Source organism: Liolophura sinensis, chromosome 6 (assembly GCF_032854445.1).
Source record: "Liolophura sinensis isolate JHLJ2023 chromosome 6, CUHK_Ljap_v2, whole genome shotgun sequence".
NCBI lineage: Eukaryota > Metazoa > Mollusca > Polyplacophora > Chitonida > Chitonidae > Liolophura > Liolophura sinensis.
In genome coordinates, this window is record NC_088300.1 from 21058558 (window position 1) to 21078085 (window position 19528).

A 19528-nucleotide genomic window follows, 5' to 3' on the forward strand; every position below is an offset into this window, starting at 1 on the left:
TGACGAAAAAGAACACTAGACAGATTTCCCTTCAAGGGAGGTAATTTGTACGTCAACTGTTTCTAATGAGTGTGTTCTTTTTGAAAAGAACAAACTGCATATTACAGATATGTGCGTAGAAAATATATAGGAACGAACATGTGACAATGCAATGGAACAGTAGAGATTTTTGATTGTTGTTGTTTTTTTTTTGTTGTTTTTTTTTTGTTTTGACGTGGAACTCTCTACATCGTGGAGGTAATAAGCGGTAATCATATGAAAGATGACAGTCTGAGATGCAACAGTACGATGGGAGATCTATAGGTTTCACTTTTTCTGCAATTCATCTTTTGGTATGTCCCTGTCCTATTGTCGAACGAAGCACAACTCAAACGTGGGATAGAGTGATTCAGTTGCTTTCTTTGCATGGATTGATGCATCTTCAGACGTCAGTTAGGGCCTACTCTTTGCTCACCGCAACTCGACATGCAACTCGACATGCAACTAGGGCCTATTGACTACAGCTAATACATCCAAAAACTTTAACACTAAAAGCAATGGTGAGCGAAGTGTGCTCAAATTGACAATCTATACATACTTGCCGTCCTCATCATGGACGCTGGGACGCTTCCATTTTGCTAATAAAATAGGGGGTGGGTGGTGGGGGAACTGGTCGTGCTGTTTTCTTCAAAATTTGACAACTCACATTTTCCGAGGACAGTGGCACAAGGAATTTACATATAACTGGTCAGGCAGTTAAGTTTAAAGTTGAAATATTTACCTTTACCGAAATCATGTGGCCTTGAGGCACTTATCCCGTGCATGAGATATTAAGAGGTGGCACCAGACCACAAGCATCCAGGTAATGTATCTGGATAAGCGCAGCATGGACAGTGATGCATTTTTTCAAAGTTGTCATACTTGTAACACCTCCAAAAGTGGAGGATTTGATGGTATTATAAGTAAGTGATGGGAGTGAATAGCTTGTGCTTGTCGATGGCAGATATATCGTGTGATGCAGGACTCAGTCGGCGGTACACAAACTACTGTCTCTGTGCCACTGTAGCCACTGTTCTGAGCCATGCGGGTGCTGGAATATACGGGATAATGTCCATAACTGGCCGCCAGGACAAGTCCAGCATGAGGAGGTACATACAGTGAGAGGCCGTCTAAAGAACAACGCTGCCCTTTGAGCAGTGTTTTACACTCAACCGTTGTTTCCTCCCAGTTGTCGGATGCCTCTGTGACTTGTGTCAGCGCGCCAGGCTCCATAGCCACCATAACCAGAGTTGAAAAAGCTGTTGACCGAATTCGGCTCGACATAGTCTTCAAATTCTCGGCAATGGTACCATCTCAGGAAGTACTTTCCATTTAAGCTTGTAATGAATCTACAAGTTTCTCCGCGAAATAAATTGTTCACTTCTGACAGTTTTTTTATTAGTTTGACTTAAAATCATCATTCCTCTGATGTCGCAAAAGTGTCATGTTCAAATTTAGAGCCCGGACTGAAATGGAAACATGAATAAATGTACATTTATTGGTCAATAACTGTGACTTGCCTCCCTCTGATTGGATGATTGGATGATTAATTAACTATTTATTTACATATTAACAAAAAAGGAGAGCGTTGTTGTTTTCGGTGTTATTCCCCCCCCCCACTCCCTAATGGCTGCATTATTTCATAATGGAATAGAAATAAAACATAGTTTGCCGTGCTCAAATCACCAAGAAAATGCACAGCAGATGAGAGCTGCTCTGCTGAGCCCCCGTCTGCTGTGCATTGTCTTGGTGATTTGAGCATGGCAAACTACGTTTTATTTCTTAATTATATTTATATAGTACAGTTTACACAATCACCTGACACTCAGTGACAAATTCTAGTGGGCATTGCCAAACTATAGCAATGTCACCAAAAAAAATTTAAATGCTACACATGTCTTCGACATCAAAATGTTTCTTTACTTTACTGAGAGCTATAGCAGTACTCATTGGCTCAAGGGAACAACTGCCTGTGAAATATAACATTAGGCAAACTGGGGAAGAAATAACAAAGAGTAAAAGCCAAATTGGCATTTCAGGTGTCTCATGAGCTCATGGTATTTGCTAGACTGAATATGCATCTCTCAAAGTCAGGCCTGTCAGCTCAATAGCATTTTTATCAGGTACTGTAAAATCATGTCTTTTAGCCATGTTAGTTTGCGACAGCCTCCACCTTATCGGAGTGGAGCAACTCTCATTCGAGCAATGCATGTGCAAGAGTTACAGAGAGAAACAGGTGCAGATGTGTCAGATTTACGGTAAGGTATTTACCTTGCTGCTCACACGTGTTTTAAAACTTCCCTAGCTTAAATCGAAGTTAGCTGTGTGGTCTATGTAATTAACTAACTTGTGTTAGACACTAGTCCATGGCAATCAGACCTGTTTATGAAAAATAACCCAATTTTCCAAGCCAATACCACAACAGTTGGTGAGCTCACAAGCATCATGCTACTGAAGCAAGGCTCATTTTGAGGTCATGACCTTTGTCAGCCTCAGACAGATCCATGGCTATGAGTCTGGGGATTATCTCCTTTGAATGATGACATCCAGATCTAGTTGGTGGCCATGGTAGGGGAGACTCTGAAAATGTCTTTGTAAATTTGTGTGATTACCATGGATAGTTTTCAGTTAGGCAAGTCAAGGAACAAGTTAGTTATTATGTAGGAACATTTGTTTGGCCAAAGTTGATGATAAGGAAGGTTTAATACACATGTGAACAGCAATAAAAATCGACACATTTGTGGCTGTTTCTCTCCGTTACTCTTGCAACTGCATTGCTCGAAGGAGAGTTAACCGACTCTGGAACCTTTATGACAGTAAATGTTTCATGAAGCTCACGTGTTGCCATTTGCGCTTTCTTACAATGTTGAAAACCACTTGTCTTCCAACAATACGGTGTGAAAGTTTCCTTCACCCCTAAAATTGACCAAAATTGTATACATGAAAAATCCTTGAGTATTGTGTTGAGCAACAATAGACAAATAAATAAATAACCAAGAGAACTTCGGCACAACCCTAACAAGGAAAGACATTTGGCCAGTGATGCATGTTTTCCATGCATGTTTAAAGTTTGAAGATTTTGGAAATTGGTGCAAGATGCCGAACAATTTTCATATTTCAGTATAACTTTGAGTGCATTCACATTCTGTGAATATTTCTGGTAATACTTGACATAATGAATTCCAGTGCAGTGGTAGAATGACCCAGGCAGGTGATGTGAAACAAGGAATCGTGATTTGCCTGATGCAATTCATCCATTTTGCTGGGTTTTTTTTAGCAACTTATTGCAAACAGATGTACGCAGGATGATGTACAGGAGCATCAAGATGTGAATCCAATGTAGGCCTATAAAGAAGCACTTTCATTTGTGTAGAACTTACCATTACAGCTGATGACACAGATGGACCCCAAGTGGGTGGATGCACATTTCTGCAGTCTGCATTCCCAAACCAATGTGTATGCCTTAACAAAGATCCTTATGTCAGATGGCCCTAATAAACTTCTGGTGGCACCGATCCGAGGTCAAGTGGTTGCTATGGAGTATCAGAGAATTCATGAGAAACTCAATCCATCGTCACGGGCCATACAGTTTACATACATCCCAGGTGAATAAATGAAGTTTCAGCATACATGTTCAACTTCTTGGCATAAATACTAAATTTATTTATTTGTTTATTTATTTGATTGGTGTTTTACGCTGTACTCAAGAATATTTCACTTATATGATGGCGGCCAGCATTATGGTGGGTGAAAACCAGGCACAGCCCGGGGGAAACCCACGACCATCCGCAGGTTGCTGCCAGACCTTTCCACATACGGCCGGAGAGGAAGCCAGCATGAGCTGGACTTGAACTCACAGCGACCGCATTGGTGAGAGACTTGTGGGTCATTACGCTGCGCTAGCGTGCTAACCAACTGAGCCACGGAGGCCCCAATACTAAATTTAAATCAGGAAGAGCTGCTTTAGTCTCAAAGTAAAGGTGGTACGTGATAATAAATATTATTATTAGTAAATTAATGTCACTTAATTTTGAACATCGGAATCTAAACGTGTTCAACCTGTTAATTATGAGTCCATTTGATGGTCAGCCTTAGCAATGATTGTCTGTTATAAGTTTCAGGATTTGTATAACATGTGACTGTCACTGAGGAATGACATGCTGATTTATACATTTTTAGATGTAGAAGATGTTAAAATATATTGTTGCAATTTTTACAGGTGATGCAGAGATTGTGTCGCTTGATGCTTTTGCTAAAAGTCAGCATGGTGCAGGACTGACAGTTGGCATCACATTTTTGAAGGTACGTAGAATAACTAAGATGGCAGAGAAAACATCTACGGAGAGAATATGAAGTTAAATGAAAAAATGATCCTAAATAATTATAGATAAAAAAGACAAAGGGAGCTAAATTATGTTTTATTTAAGGATTACTAGTTCTTGGTGAATCATATTACATATCAGCTTACGGGTAAAACTGTACTATTAGTCAAATAAATTTAATAAAGAAGTGCATGTAAATTTTATGCAAGCAACTCTCTGAGAATTACGTAATAGTAATATACAAGTAAAATAGCAATGTTACAAAGCCAGTAGATTTCTAAAACAATGGCTTGTTTTGTCTTTTTGCTTTGTCTTTCAGTTACAAGAGAATGAAAGCAGGCCCTTGAAACAGTTCCTAAACATATACTCATTCTGGCAGCAGGGCACTGAATTTAACCTTGATAGCTTTGCAAGTAAGTGCAGATTAAAGCCAGACAAACTCTATTTTTAATGATATAAGTGAGAGTCTGCAGATCATATATGTCCAAGATGTTTTTTTTTTTGGGTTTTAGCAACGTAGAGATACATTTCTTCAAATTTTCATATTCACAAAGTGTTGATTCAATCCCAGTACCAGACACTTTTGCCTGTAGTTAGTAAGGATGTTATTACCCACAGTGGTGATCTTGCAGTTGTTTGTTTGCTTTTTGTTTTTTGTTTCGTTTGTTTGTTTTTTTTTTTTGTTTTTTTGTTTTTGCTTTTTTTTTTGGTTTAATTATTTTTCTGTGTATGAAATGCAAATAATCCTTAGTCTTGGAGTTCCAGGGGCAATACTGCGTGGTGTCATGCCAAAGATCATAGATGTTCATTTTGTATCTTCTCACAAAATTTCATACGGTGGCAACTGAACGTGCAAATTTGCTCGGTTTGTAAAATAAATTTTAACTCAATCTCGACTCCAAATTGGCCGGTAAAATTTTTTAAAACTCTATTTAGCCTCTCAAAAAACTCAGTTTTTGAGTTTTTGTTCGTAGAATTTGGACTTGATTTGAATCCCTGATGTTTATCTCACTCTAAACATTTGTAAAATACACATCATAAAGATTTTGAATTTATTTTTGCAATGCAATTTTATTAATTGTGAAGTATATTTCTACAGTGGAAATAAATATTTGAATGTGATATTTACTAGTTTAATGTTTGCTTAAAGTTGACCCAAATAAATTGACTCGCTGAACAACAAGTTAAAAAAAAAAGTTATCTTGATACAAGCCATATCAGTTATGTAGGACTTTCAAAAAATGTTCGTCTTATGCATTGCTTAATTTTCTTTTATTAAAGTGTTGTAGCTAGACGTATAACGCAATACAGGTTTCCTCTATCGCAATATATTGCAGTGAGATTTTAGGGGCAATACCCACCTCTAGTTAGTATAGAGGTACTTATTTTTTGTTTTGGCTTAAAGGCTTGGTCAGAGGACCCGTCAGTCTCACAAATGTTGCTCTGGTGAAAAAAATTTCAACAATTATTATGTACAAAATAGGCAAAACCCATAATATTCTCTGTCAGATTGCCAGATATGGCTGAGAATGCATCTCCAGCAATCTGGACCCCAGAACTTCGGGGGCCTGGGCGGCCCCTTGACCCTGCCTACTTTTTATAGGAAATCAAATAAGGACTCTAGAAAATTTTCGGGCTTCAACCCTGTCCTTAGTTCTTAGGGGCATGGTGGCAATAAACCATTTACGAGTTTAAGGTGGTCAAGCATGAACTTTTTGGGAGACACATTAAGCTACAGCTGAAAATCGGTGCATCTAGTTGTAGGGAATCAGGTGTAACAAATGAATCCGGTTAACAAAGTGTTCTTCCACATATCGTTCAGGTAACCTTTCACCATTCAGCTGTCTCTGTCTAAATTATGCAGTCCTCTGATTGGATGAGTGTGGAAACCATTCATACAGCAGTTGATTGCCATATGTGTAACTTTCTTGTTTAAGCCGGATGTGTGATGTTGGAGCTGGACTTCGTCCCTTATCAGCTGACTCATACAGAGTAAGTTGGTTTATATACATTGTCATTTGTACTTTCTGTTATGTTTTCCATAGAATCAACCATTACGTTCAGTTTTTAAAGTTGATTCAAAAGAGTGTCCTTCCATTTGAGGCAAGTCTAATAATTGATATGAAGTAATCTGTGATTACAGAATTCTACTAAAATAAGCGCATGCTGGCTTCCTCTCAGATTTTTGGGATGGTCATGGGTTTCCCCCAGGGTCTGCCCGGTTTCCTTCCACCATAATTACGGTCACCGTCGTATAAGAGATATATTCTTGACTACAGCGTAAAATACCAAGCAAATAAATAATTTTACAACAATAAAAAGCCTTAAGGATTATCCATTCTTGAACAAATGTCACAAAAGAATAACAAAATAAGTCTCACCAAAGTCGCAACTAGTAGATCGTCATTATACTGATCTGTACGTGTAGGTAACTAGATCTGAAGTTACTCCTGATCTCATCTTATCAGATAAGCCTACTTCAGTTAGAGAGTTCGAATTTAAGTACAGTCCAGAAGTGGTGGTTTCAAGTCACAGATTAGTGAAAGGGCTGAATTCAGTGCCTAAAATAGGAAAGCAAGAATGTGATTGGATGAACAGGGAACAATTAGCTGAGTGTAGCTCTGTTGTCAGATCTGATTTGTAACAAGCCAGTATCCAGAGGCTGCTGGATCTGACTTTTTCAACAAAAAGGATTCTTGGGGATTAAAGAATAAAAATTATACATGTGGTTTTCTGGTGTGATATATAGAGTTGCATTCCCTGAAGCAGACACATATTGTACATGATCCCTTTTTGATACATTTTTCACACTTATTCTAATAATTTGTGTATATACTGTTGGAAGAGTTACAAGACAGCAAACCAGTCATTTTTCATGTCATTTTAAGAACTCATTGACTCTACTGATGTCTTTGTGTTTTCAGACTGGTTTGTGAGAAAGGAAAGGAGACTGTGTTTTTGCTGAGTGGAACTGACAACAAAGTCCACATGTATAAAGAGGTAAGGGAAACCAGTGACATGTGCCCTAATACACATACTAATTGGTTCATTAGCATTGATATATTGCGACTGGGTGGACTGTTGTGTTGGGTGTCTTTTGGCCTGTTGAAAAGACCACAATTGGGGCAGTCTGATGGAAGAAAACACTATTGTGATGTGACCAAAGTTATATTGAAGGTCAATTCAGACTTCAAGGAACATTCAGAAGTATAATTTTAATCTGTATGGGTATTCATTACTGGCTGCCAAAAAGCACTGATTCACAGATCACCGCAAGTGCTATGAAAGGTGGAGGTGAATTATTTTGTCCTTGTCTTGTAGGACAGACAGCAGAACACATTTGTGGAGTATCCAAGTTTAGAACACTTCCCAGAATTTGGTGATCTTTCAAGCAGGTAAATCTATTGATAGTGAACTCGTATTTCGTGTGTTAGGATAATTGGTAGTGGTAAAAAATATTGGAATCTTTAAGTAGTACATAGTCAAGAACTGATAATGAAACCTTCAATTCATAAATAATTAGCACTCTGTGACAAGTTTAGCATTATAAACATTATTTCCACATTAAATATAAAACTATGTGGTATAGTCTGAATGTGATAGAGAGTAAGGTGGAAATCAAAGTGAAACCAAGAAAATACACATGAATACAATTGAGGAAGAGGTTCATTGACTTCAGAGAAGGTTAAAATTTGTGAGTTTGTCAGTTGATTATATAGAAGCATCATCTGAGGCAACCTAAACTGGGCAAATGGTCAAGCTAGCTTTTCTTGGAAGATGATTAGCCCTTGACCATGGAGATCATCGGTTCACATCTAACTTCCAGGCCCAGTGTTTCAAAAGTGGATTAGCTAAAACCAGCATTAAATCATATTATATACATGTATTTGCAATTTTAAAAATACAGTATACATTTATAATACATTATAGTTGTACAGAGACCAAATGGAACAGCAGCAGATTTAGTTTATATCTAATATAATTTACTCAATTATTATGGGGCCAAGTACAAAACTGAAAACTTGGTTTAAAAGTTAAATCTGGTATTAAGACACTTAAGACAGTTGTGAACAATCGGACCCTGCTGTTTAAGTCAGGAGGCCCCTTAAATCTGACCATGCTCACAGAAGATAAATACTAAAAATATTAATAAAATTAAGTAGTATTTATAATATATTAATAATATAATACTAAAAAACGAATAAATAAATGCATGAACGATTGTTTTGTTGCAGTATCCTGTGGATGGACATCCTGTATGTAAGCAGCATCAGACGGGTGACAGGATTTGGGACAGAGAGTGGCCTGGTTGTGGTCAGTCTAATCAATGTTTCATCTAAAGGTGACCGCTTTTCCCATACAGTACACTTCCCTAAGACATACACATACACATTCTTCAGTTTGTAAACACTGGCTCGTTAAAGTTTGGACTACAATAAATTTTGTCCAGCGCATAACTGTGACTTGTTACTCCTTAAGTGAGGGTCTAATTTAGTATTAGATTTTCATGGTTTGCCAGAAGGCTTTGACAATGTTGTTAAGGAAAGTGGGGGATTTGGGGCGATGTCTTTGTGTTTTTAGTTGCTGTGTTGTCTGTTACAGTTGTGGAGAAGTCCTGGTCAGTCCAGCTGGACAGCCCGATCACAACAGTCAAGTTCTTCTCTCAGGACACTTCACTCAGTTGTCCAGCCTTCATTGATACAGATAACATATCAAGTAAGATTTGATGCTGCGATGATTTAATAGTAGGTGATATTTAATAGATTCTGTAAATGAGTTATTTCTATTGTTGTAGGTTGATAACAACAGTATTTATAGATGTTACATATTGGCACACATCAAAAATGGAGAAAGTACCATTCATTAATATATGAATATGTCAGGCCCGTTGTTGCAAATAGTTCGCTGTAATGCTAATCAGTGGACTCAAACCAAATCCAGAGTGTCATTTGGTCTTTTGCATTACATAAATTCACACCACCAACTCCACACACTTGTACTGTTTGTCTACATGTTATCTTGAGTCAAAGCATTCTTTTCTGGTTTCTGACAAAGTAGCTCTTTGCTGTTGACACGCACAGATGTATTGTAAAATTGTTACTGTAATTTTTCCACCTCTTCACGTGGTTGTGTTTATTTAAACATATTCTGAAGGCATTATCCAGTGTAGACTGAAAAAATTATACTTATTGTGAAGCCCTGAAATTGGCCAATCCAACCTATGTAGTTTTGTCTCCAAAATCAAATTATAATTGTGAACAAATTGCATTGAAAGCTACTCTTTCATATGCGAAATGGTTGAGAAATTTGGATGTCATTAAAGGTGATAAAAGGTTACCTTGAGATGTGAAGTATCTATGGTAGTGTGTAATTCACAACAACTCAGTGAATTAGTTCAGTGTGACTTTAAAGGCCAGTTAATTGATTGTTAATTGGGTAGCTTTCATTGCCCTCTTGTCAACTACACCTGTAAATATGTCTGTGCGGTCTTATATGAATTTCATGGGAAGTAACTTGTCTTCCACCAGCATGGCACACAACTTGAGCATAAGTTGAGTGTAAATACCAAAAAATTCTTTTCGAGTATATTGTTAAACACCAGCTAAATAAATAATTACATGTGTATATATGCATTTAAAAAGTGTACAGTTTCCTGAGAAAATCTGTCTTCCAGTTAAAGAGAGGATTAATGGCCTCTGATAACGTTTAATTCACGGTGATATACTGAGGTAGTCCCCTCTTCAGACTAAATGATCTGAAATATTGCACTGTCAGCAACTGTGCTCTTGTTCCTGTAAGACTGATGTAGTCACCCTATGTTGTGTATGACTTGTTTATTTGTATATCACCATTATATTCATGTTGTATTTTTTCTATGGACGATGTGTGTGTCTGAAAACAACACAGTCTATAAATGAATAAAAAAATAAATAAGGAAATAAACGTTACTTGAAGAAATGGCCTTATTTGTACAGGTAGTAATAGCACAGATGATGATAATGAGGGGAATTCCCAGGTAAACATTTTTGCTTTATTTGTACATGTAGTCAGAGCAGAGAGAAGGATGATGATGATGATCACGATACGGGGCATCCCCAGTTAATCTCTTGGTCATTTATACATGTCATTGTTGTTAGAGCACAGATAAGGATGATGATCACGATGAGGGGAATCCCCAGGTGAACCTCTTGGTCTTATTTGTACGTGTAAGTGTAGTTAGAGCACAGATAAGGATGATGATCACAATGAGGGGAATCCCAAGTTAAACCTCTTGGTCTTAGTTGTATGTGTTATTGTAGCTAGAGCACAGATAAGAATGATGATCATGATGAAAGGAATCCCCAGTTGAACCTCTTGGTCTTATTTGTATGTGTTATTGTAGTTAGAGCACAGATGAGGATGATGATCACGATGAGAGGAATCCCCAGTTGAACCTCCTTGTCTTATTTGTATGTGTTATTGTAGTTAGAGCACAGATAAGAATGATGATCACGATGAAAGGAATCCCCAGTTGAACCTCTTGGTCTTATTTGTACGTGTTATTGTTGTTAGAGCACAGATAAGAGTGATGATCGCAATGAGGGGAATCCCAAGTTAAACCTCTTGGTCTTATTTGTACGTGTTATTGTTGTTAGAGCACAGATAAGAATGATGATCACGATGAAAGGAATCCCCATTTGAACCTCTTGGTCTTATTTGTACATGTTATTGTAGTTAGAGCACAGATAAGGATGATGATCACGATGAAGGGAATCCCCAGTTGAACCTCTTGGTCTTATTTGTATGTGTTATTGTAATTAGAGCACAGATAAGGATGATAATGACGATGAAGGGAATCCCCAGTTGAACCTCTTGGTCTTATTTGTATGTGCTAATGTAGTTAGAGCACAGATAAGGATGATGATCACGATGAGAGGAATCCCCAGTTGAACCTCTTGGTCTTAGTTGTATGTGCTATTGTAGTTAGAGCATAGATAAGGATGATGATCTTGATGAGAGGAATCCCCATTTGAACCTCTTGGTCTTATTTGTACGTGTTATTGTAGTTAGAGCACAGATAAGGATGATGATCTTGATGAGAGGAATCCCCAGTTGAACCTCTTGGTCTTATTTGTATGTGTTATTGTAGCTAGAGCACAGATAAGAATGATGATCACGATGAGAGGAATCCCCAGTTAAACCTCCTCGTCTTATTTGTATGTGTTATTGTAGTTAGAGCACAGATAAGAATGATGATCACGATGAAAGGAATCCCCAGTTGAACCTCTTGGTCTTATTTGTATGTGTTATTGTAGCTAGAGCACAGATAAGAATGATGATCACGATGAGAGGAATCCCCAGTTAAACCTCCTCGTCTTATTTGTATGTGTTATTGTAGTTAGAGCACAGATAAGAATGATGATCACGATGAAAGGAATCCCCAGTTGAACCTCTTGGTCTTATTTGTACGTGTTATTGTTGTTAGAGCACAGATAAGGATGATGATCACGATGAGAGGAATCCCCAGTTGAACGTCTTCGTCTTATTTATATGTGTTATTGTAGTTAGAGCACAGATGAGGATGATGATCATGATGAAGGGAATCCCCAGTGAACCTCTTGGTCTTATTTGTACATGTTATTGTAGTTAGAGCACAGATAAGGATGATGATCGCGATGAAAGGAATTCCCAGTTGAACCTCTTGGTCTTATTTGTATGTGTTATTGTAGTTAGAGCACAGATAAGGATGATGATCTTGATGAGAGGAATCCCCATTTGAACCTCTTGGTCTTATTTGTACGTGTTATTGTAGTTAGAGCACAGATAAGGATGATGATCACGATGAAAGGAATCCCCAGTTGAACCTCTTGGTCTTATTTGTATGTGTTATTGTAATTATTGCACAGATGAGGATGATGATTACAATGAGGGGAATCCCCAGTTGAACGTCTTCGTCTTATTTGTATATGTTATTGTAGTTAGAGCACAGATAAGGATGATGATCTTGATGAGAGGAATCCCCATTTGAACGTCTTGGTCTTATTTGTATGTGTTATTGTATTTAGAGCACAGATAAGGATGGAATCCGCAGTTGAACGTCTTCGTCTTATTTGTATTTGTTATTGTAGTTAGAGCACAGATAAGAACGATGATCACGATGAGAGGAATCCCCAGTTGAACCTCTTGGTCTTATTTGTATGTGCTATTGTAGTTAGAGCACAGATGAGGATGATGATTATGATGAAAGGAATCCCCAGTTGAACCTCTTGGTCTTATTCGTATGTGTTATTGTAGTTAGAGCACAGATGAGGATGATGATCACGATGAAAGGAATCCCCAGTTGAACCTCTTGGTCTTATTTGTACGTGTTATTGTAGTTAGAGCACTGATAAGGATGATGATCACGATGAGAGGAATCCCCAGTTGAACCTCTTGGTCTTATTTGTATGTGTTATTGTAGTTAGAGCACAGATAAGGATGATGATCACGATGAAAGGAATTCCCAGTTGAACCTCTTGGTCTTATTTGTATGTGTTATTGTATTTAGAGCACAGATAAGAATGATGATCATAATGAGGGGAATCCCAAGTTAAACCTCTTGGTCTTATTTGTATGTGTTATTGTAGTTAGAGCACAGATAAGAATGATAATCACGATGAAGGGAATCCCAAGTTAAACCTCTTGGGCTTATTTGTATGTGTTATTGTTGTTAGAGCACAGATAAGGATGATGATCACAATGAGGGAATCCCCAGTTGAACCTCGTGGTCTTATTTGTATGTGTTATTGTAGTTAGAGCACAGATGAGGATGATGATCACGATGAGAGGAATCCCCAGTTGAACCTCCTCCTCTTATTTGTAGTTAGAGTACAGATAAGGATGATGATCTTGATGAGAGGGATCCCCATTTGAACCTCTTGGTCTTAGTTGTATGTGTTATTGTAGTTAGAGCACAGATGAGGATGAAGATGATCTCGATGAGAGGAATCCCCAGTTGAACCTCCTCCTCTTATTTGTATGTGTTATTGTAGTTAGAGCACAGATAAGAATGATGATCACGATGAGAGGAATCCCCAGTTGAACCTCTTGATCTTATTTGTACGTGTTATTGTAGTTAGAGCACAGATGAGGATGAAGATGATCACAATCCCCAGTTGAACATCTTGATCTTATTTGTACAGGTAGTCAGAGCACAGATGAGGATGATGGTGATGACGAGAGGAATCCCCAGTTAAACCTGTTAGTGACCAGTGCTCTGGAGGTAGCTACTGTATATAGGTAAGTTGAAGCCATTCATGATCACAAATGTGACTTCATCTGTAAGTCACAGGCTGTTTATGACCCCATCCTGATGGACATAAGGCATCAGTCTTGATAGTTTGGATAATTCCTCCATTTAATACTGGTATTCAATTATGCAGCTACTATTGAAAATTACATTTCAAAACATATTTTTACAAATAGTAATTGGCCTCAGTTTTTGTGTGTGTACATATGTGCTCTAATGTTTTAGGTGCTGTTTCAAATACATTGACAGTTATTCTGGTTCTTTCCTAAAATATAGAAACATGGGGGGATTTTACATTAGAGCAACCAATTTTCGACTTTTTTCTTATGCACATGAACATTAAATAATTTTGGGGTTCTGTTTTATGTTATGGACCTGAACAATCCAGTACATGGAACAAATTTTTGGGGTTTTCTGATGTTATAGACATGATCAGCTCAATAGATGGAATTTTTTTTTCTTTTTTTGTTATGAACATGTAGTCTTGAACAGTCCAATAGATGGAGCAAATTTGGTTTTTATTTTATATTGTTGTCTTAAAAGTCCAATAGATAGAACAAATTTTGTTTCTGTTTTATATTGTTGTCTTAACAGTCCAGTAGATGGAGCAAATTTTTGTTTCTTTGTCACATTACAGAGATGTGCTTTCAAATGGACTGAACTGTTTCCTGATACTGCCAGACAGTAACAAGTTTGACTCAGTGATGTGTGCTTGTGCCATGGATGTGGACTTTGATGGACAGAATGAAATAATCCTCGGCACCTATGGACAGGTGAGATTTGCACGATTAGATCTTGTCTTTAAAATACATTTTGTTCACATATTTATTAAATTATTTGATTGGAATTTTACATTGTACTATAAAAGTCTCAAGAATGTTTCACATACAGTGTGTATGAGGGTGGCCAGATGAAGGAAATGAGGGTGGTGTACAATTGAAGGAAACTAGGCGAACCCAAGTGTAACCGAGAACCTTTCCTCAAGTCTCTGACAAACCTAATGACATATGGGGAGCAGGCTGTGGTTTAGTGTTCAATAGGGGTGCTTACCTTTTAATCACAGGGACACACAAAGTTCAGTAAAACTGGCCTTAATCAAGGAATTTGTAGATTCCCTACTTTCATTCATTGGTAAACAACTGACGGTGCTCATTCGTCCATATTTGCAGTGTAAAGTTTGTTGAAGACCACTTGTCTTCCACCAGTATGGTGTGCAAATCTGTGTGTCGCATGTGGAAAAGTTTGTCAGTAACTGGCCAAAAAGGTTTGTGGTTTACCCATAAAACTCACTGTCATCCTATAGGTTGAAATAAACAACGCTAAATGAAAAATAAATTGTAGATGTGACCTCATTGGTCAAAAGATTTTCATCTGTATGGAGGGTAAAAATTCCTTAGATTTAAAAGCCAGCAATAGCCCCTTGTTGACATAATCATAGGCTTGGTGATATCTGGAATGGACATCAATACCACCACTGATCCAGCCACTGAGTGCATGTACATTTACCTTGAATATTAAATCTCCTACAGTTAAAATGTGAAATGTCTGATTATCTGGTATTTTATTTGGTATTTTATTTGTGGCAGTGACCACTTTAGTAACAGCTTCATTGATTGCATCCTATATCTGATATTAAAGACATTGATTTTGTGAAACTGTTTCGGAACATGTTGTACATTGTAGGAGTTGCTTGTGTATAAGTACCACCCACCAAACCCCATGTCCAAGCCTGGCCCTCTGTTGGGTCACCAGAGTACAGGAAGTAACACTCAGGCCAGCTCCGTTACCCCTAAGGCCAGCAGACTGTCTAGTGAACTGTCATCAGGAAGTGACCAGTGTACAGACTCTGATCAGTCCAGCAAGCTTAGGCATCGGTCATGTGAGACCAAGACTGAGTCAGCTGTGGAGAATGTTCAGGCTCAGAGACGAGCCAAGTCACAGGAGGATCTTACCTCAAGGTCACGGCTGACACAGGGCAGCGGTGCCCCCACCCCCAAAGACTGTAAAGGCTTTCCCTGTGGGGAGGAGGAAGTGCTGAGCAGGGGACATCATCACTACAAACTGTTGTGGAAGAGGAGCTTTGCATACCCAGTGCTAGCGCTGGACCATGCTGACATCATGGGTGACGGTCTGGAAGATTTAGCTGTTGTTACTCTCAAAGGATTGCATATTTTACAGGTAAGGAACTACATGTAAAGAATTTGGTTCAGAAACTTCTCTGGCCTTGTATTTACATATGTACCGTTGCATAAATCACAGCTCTCAAACCAACTAAGATGTAGTTCATTGACAATATAGACTAGTGAACTGAAACAAAGGATTCCTTTTTATGCTAACAGATTTTGTTCAGATGTTGGCTCATGCTTGATCATCGCTGACTTTATGTCATGAATTTTACCTGGTACTTGTGTAGGTTTTTTCTAGCCTCTACTTGATTTTGTCTGAACCTAATTCCGACGGTTATGTTTTTCAATTGAAAATTTCAATCTCACAGTCAATGTAGTAAATCTCTTTTGTTGTACAACAGTGTTTCATAATGTTGTGAAATCTCGCTTAATGATGATGTAATGACACATATACTTGCCAGCAAAAGCATCCAAAATGCTGTTGAAAATACACTAAACCATTTTACCCTGAGAGCTAGCTGACACCACCCCCCCCCCCACCCCCGCATGTCCCACCACCACTACCACAACAAATTTGACCGGGAATCTGGTTGTATGTTTTTCTTACTTCCTTAGTACTGCCTTGGTTGAGAGCTCTGCAGTTACAAAGTAATTACAGTTTACTACATGGGCAGTATTTATATAGTGAGTAGAACACCAATCCAAAGTCAAATTCAGGGGCTCTCTGTGTTAATTGTGAGCAATGTATGACATGATGAAGTAAATTTGTATAACATTCAATTACACGACTAAACAATCAATAAGGACCATCGATTTCTGTTGTAGCCTGATCTGGAGAAGGTGGCTAAACTGTGTTTACAGCGTCTAAGGACAGTGGCAGACACCAGCGAAGATTCAGACGATGCCTACAAGATCCTCCAGTCTGAGAACCTTGATCACGAGGACTGGTCAGGTGATAGGGCATAATTTCCTGGCGTGGCAGTGACTGTAAAGGGATTACCTGCTACGTCAATATCTGGTTACGTAGTGTCTGGTCTGGCAATGTCTGTTTAGGCGATGTCTGCTCTGACAATGACTGTTTAGGCAGTGTCTGGTTCGGGAATTTCTTGCTTGGCATTGTCTGCTCCGGCAATATCTGGTTAGACAGTGTCTGCTCAGGCAATGACTGTTTAGACATTGTCTACACTGGCAATGTCTGTTTAGATAGTGTCTTCTCTGGCAATGGCTGGTTAGGCAGTGTCTGCTCTGGCAATGACTGGTTAGGCAGTGCCTGCTCTGGCAATGACTGGTTAGACAGTGTCTGCTCTGACAGTTATTGTTTAGGCAATTTTTGATTAGGCAGTGACTGCTCAGAACTGCGCAAATGATGACTGCTTAGGCAATGACAGTTTAGGCAATGATTGTTTAAACAGTGACTGCTCAAGCAATAACTGCTTAGGCAATGTGGTTTAGGAACTACTTCTCAGACACTGAATGCCACAAAGCAGAATTGTGGTGTTGGTGGAAGCAAACACAGAAAACTGTATTTGGTTTAAATTGTGATATCCTCTTCAGACTGGCTTGTGACAAGACATCGTTGGATAGATGCTTAAACTGCTATGTCTGAAGGGAAACATTCCTGTGGCATAATGGATAATTACAGACAATTTTATTTGTGAGAAAATCAGTCAATAAGTATAAACACAGTAACTACCCAACATGCTATGAGCCATACTATGAGAAAGTGCTGAGCCTTTCCAATTACAAAGTTCAGAGAGCCATATTGATGTCCTTGTAAGTCTTTTCAGTGCAAGGTTTTCATTTCCAGGCAGTGAGTTTTATATTAGAGCCCACCCTAATAATGTATCCAACTCTCTGCTGTGTAGGAAGTTCCAATATTAGTGGCTCACTCTTGCCCATGGTTATCCCAATGTGTGACTAACTTACCCAACATAAATAAATAAACAAAAAAATACATATTCATCAAGTGTTGTTGTTTTTATTTTTGTGGTACATACATGTATTTAGATATGTTTAGCTATAGCAGTCAACTTGTCCGGCTCTACAAAGCTTCGTTTTATAATGTGGACTTCTCCCTACCACATCTGCTGCTATGAATACATTATACAATCAAATCCTGTAACCCTCTCAGCATCAACAAAGACAACAAATGACATTCACCAGTTTTGTGAATGGCGCACCCACTGTAAGGAGCATAGAGGTATGTCTGGAAATTTCGTTTTTTGAAACCAGCGCTGTGATTATGAAATTGTGGCCGAAAACTCCAATCGTTGAAAACTACGCCGTGAGGAGTAGGTGTGGCCAAAAACTGCATTTGCTGACACCTGGACAGTCGTTGAAACCTGTGAAATGAGGGGTAAAACAGTATGGAAATGTGACTAGAAATTGCTGTTTCCGTTGCTTCCACACCCGCTGTTGCGAAAACATAATTTCATGTACAATATAGATTAACTTGTATGCAAACTACTGCAGCTCATGTTAATACATTGTCTGGGTTTTGCATATCTGAAAGACAAAAGTGTGTATGGTAAGTTATGTCACCCAAAACTTGCTGCCTGTGTAACTTGGGTTGTATTTGAACCTTGTTCAGTATATGTTCTAGTTACACAGGCATGAATGAACCAAATGAAACTCATTAAAGCTCATTAATTCATAGAAAATGAATTGACGAAGCGCCGTTTTGGCTTTTAATACTCTACTTTGTTTGAAAACGGATTCTTCATGACAAAATGCTCTAAAATTTAGCCTTTGAACAAAGCGAGTTCACTAGACTTATTTATATCTGATATATTTTAAAAGAGTGTAACTCCTTTTTTCATGGGATGTGGAAATTCGCATTGCCATCCCATCTTTTGTAAATTTTGCCTTCATCGTAGGCATTATACCATGCATCGTAGATAAAGCTATACAACTCTGCTCTACTTGTACGGTCTAGTGTCTAGCGGGGAATACTGGCATATATTAAACATAACCAAGTAAGACATCCCTTATAGAACTTCATATGTTGACAAATCAGGCAACATGCCTAGGCATGTAGACTATACCAGAAAAGTGACTACCCCACAGTTTCTCTGAAGTTCGGGACTATTTCCTCGAAAAAGTTTCTCTTTTAAGAGGCCAATTTAGTATGGTCACCAATGATTGTTCCTCTCCTCTCTCACGGAACACAATCCGGTTTCGTTGGCTAATTTATATAATAAAGGCCTTAAATATAGACTAGATAAATATGAAAAGAATACAATTCTTGGAAAACATTCCATGAAAATTGAATGCTACAGCTGCGGTTTGCATGGTTATTCATGTATGTAGGCATGTCGTAATCGTTGTATTACAGTTGGGTGTATGGTGCATGTAAGTGACCTGAATACAGATATTTATAAGGCCTGTTATTATTTAATTTAGTACTGCACCAGGTTTAAAATACCATCTGGGACGTGGATCAAATATATCTACTACTTGGGTTGGCAACCTTTGACGTTACCCGCCGAACCGTTCCAGGCGACGGCCAGTATTATGTATGGTCTTAGGAAATCGGGGTACAAAATGCTATGAATTTTGACTCTACGGTTGAAAAGTGATTTAAAGGGTTGGAAATTCATACTAAAAAAGTGTGTGGAAAATCTCGTCAACCTAACCAACAAAACAGCACAAGCTTTGATCTGGTTCAGACAAGCACAGTACTTGGCCTCAAAGTGAATCATGTGATCTGCTAGAAATCTGCTAGTGTTTTCTCAACGATGAAGACGATGAAGGAACCAGATAATCATCGCAAGGTGAGTTTTCCTCTCGTGAAA

General features: G+C 38.4%; 1 protein-coding gene across 2 annotated transcripts; it reads left to right on the forward strand.

The window, feature by feature from the left end:
• The first annotated feature begins 274 nt into the window (after positions 1 to 274).
• On the forward strand, positions 275 to 17696 carry LOC135468522 (KICSTOR complex protein kaptin-like). Of its 2 annotated transcripts, none has more exons than XM_064746818.1 (13): positions 275 to 332; positions 3407 to 3623; positions 4238 to 4320; positions 4660 to 4753; positions 6278 to 6332; positions 7265 to 7340; positions 7662 to 7735; positions 8576 to 8682; positions 8943 to 9056; positions 13502 to 13598; positions 14246 to 14381; positions 15292 to 15786; positions 16560 to 17696. In XM_064746818.1, the coding sequence occupies exons 1-13, from the start codon at positions 276 to 278 to the stop codon at positions 16698 to 16700; spliced, it is 1746 nt and encodes a 581-aa protein (XP_064602888.1). In that variant the 5' UTR covers position 275; the 3' UTR covers positions 16701 to 17696. The 2 variants fall into 2 exon arrangements, with proteins under 2 accessions (XP_064602888.1, XP_064602889.1); XM_064746819.1 differs by lacking the exon at positions 275 to 332 and adding an exon at positions 489 to 539.
• The last annotated feature ends 1832 nt before the right edge of the window (positions 17697 to 19528 follow it).

What these genes read in the sequence shown, in the direction of transcription:
- LOC135468522 (XM_064746818.1), top strand. Translation starts at nt 276, where the DNA reads ATGCAACAGTACGATGGGAGATCTATAGGTTTCACTTTTTCTGCAATT. An exon ending in ACAGTTTACATACATCCCAG is followed by an intron (nt 3,624 to 4,237) that starts GTGAATAAATGA and finishes CAATTTTTACAG; the next exon opens with GTGATGCAGAGATTGTGTCG. An exon ending in AAGGATTGCATATTTTACAG is followed by an intron (nt 15,787 to 16,559) that starts GTAAGGAACTAC and finishes TTTCTGTTGTAG; the next exon opens with CCTGATCTGGAGAAGGTGGC.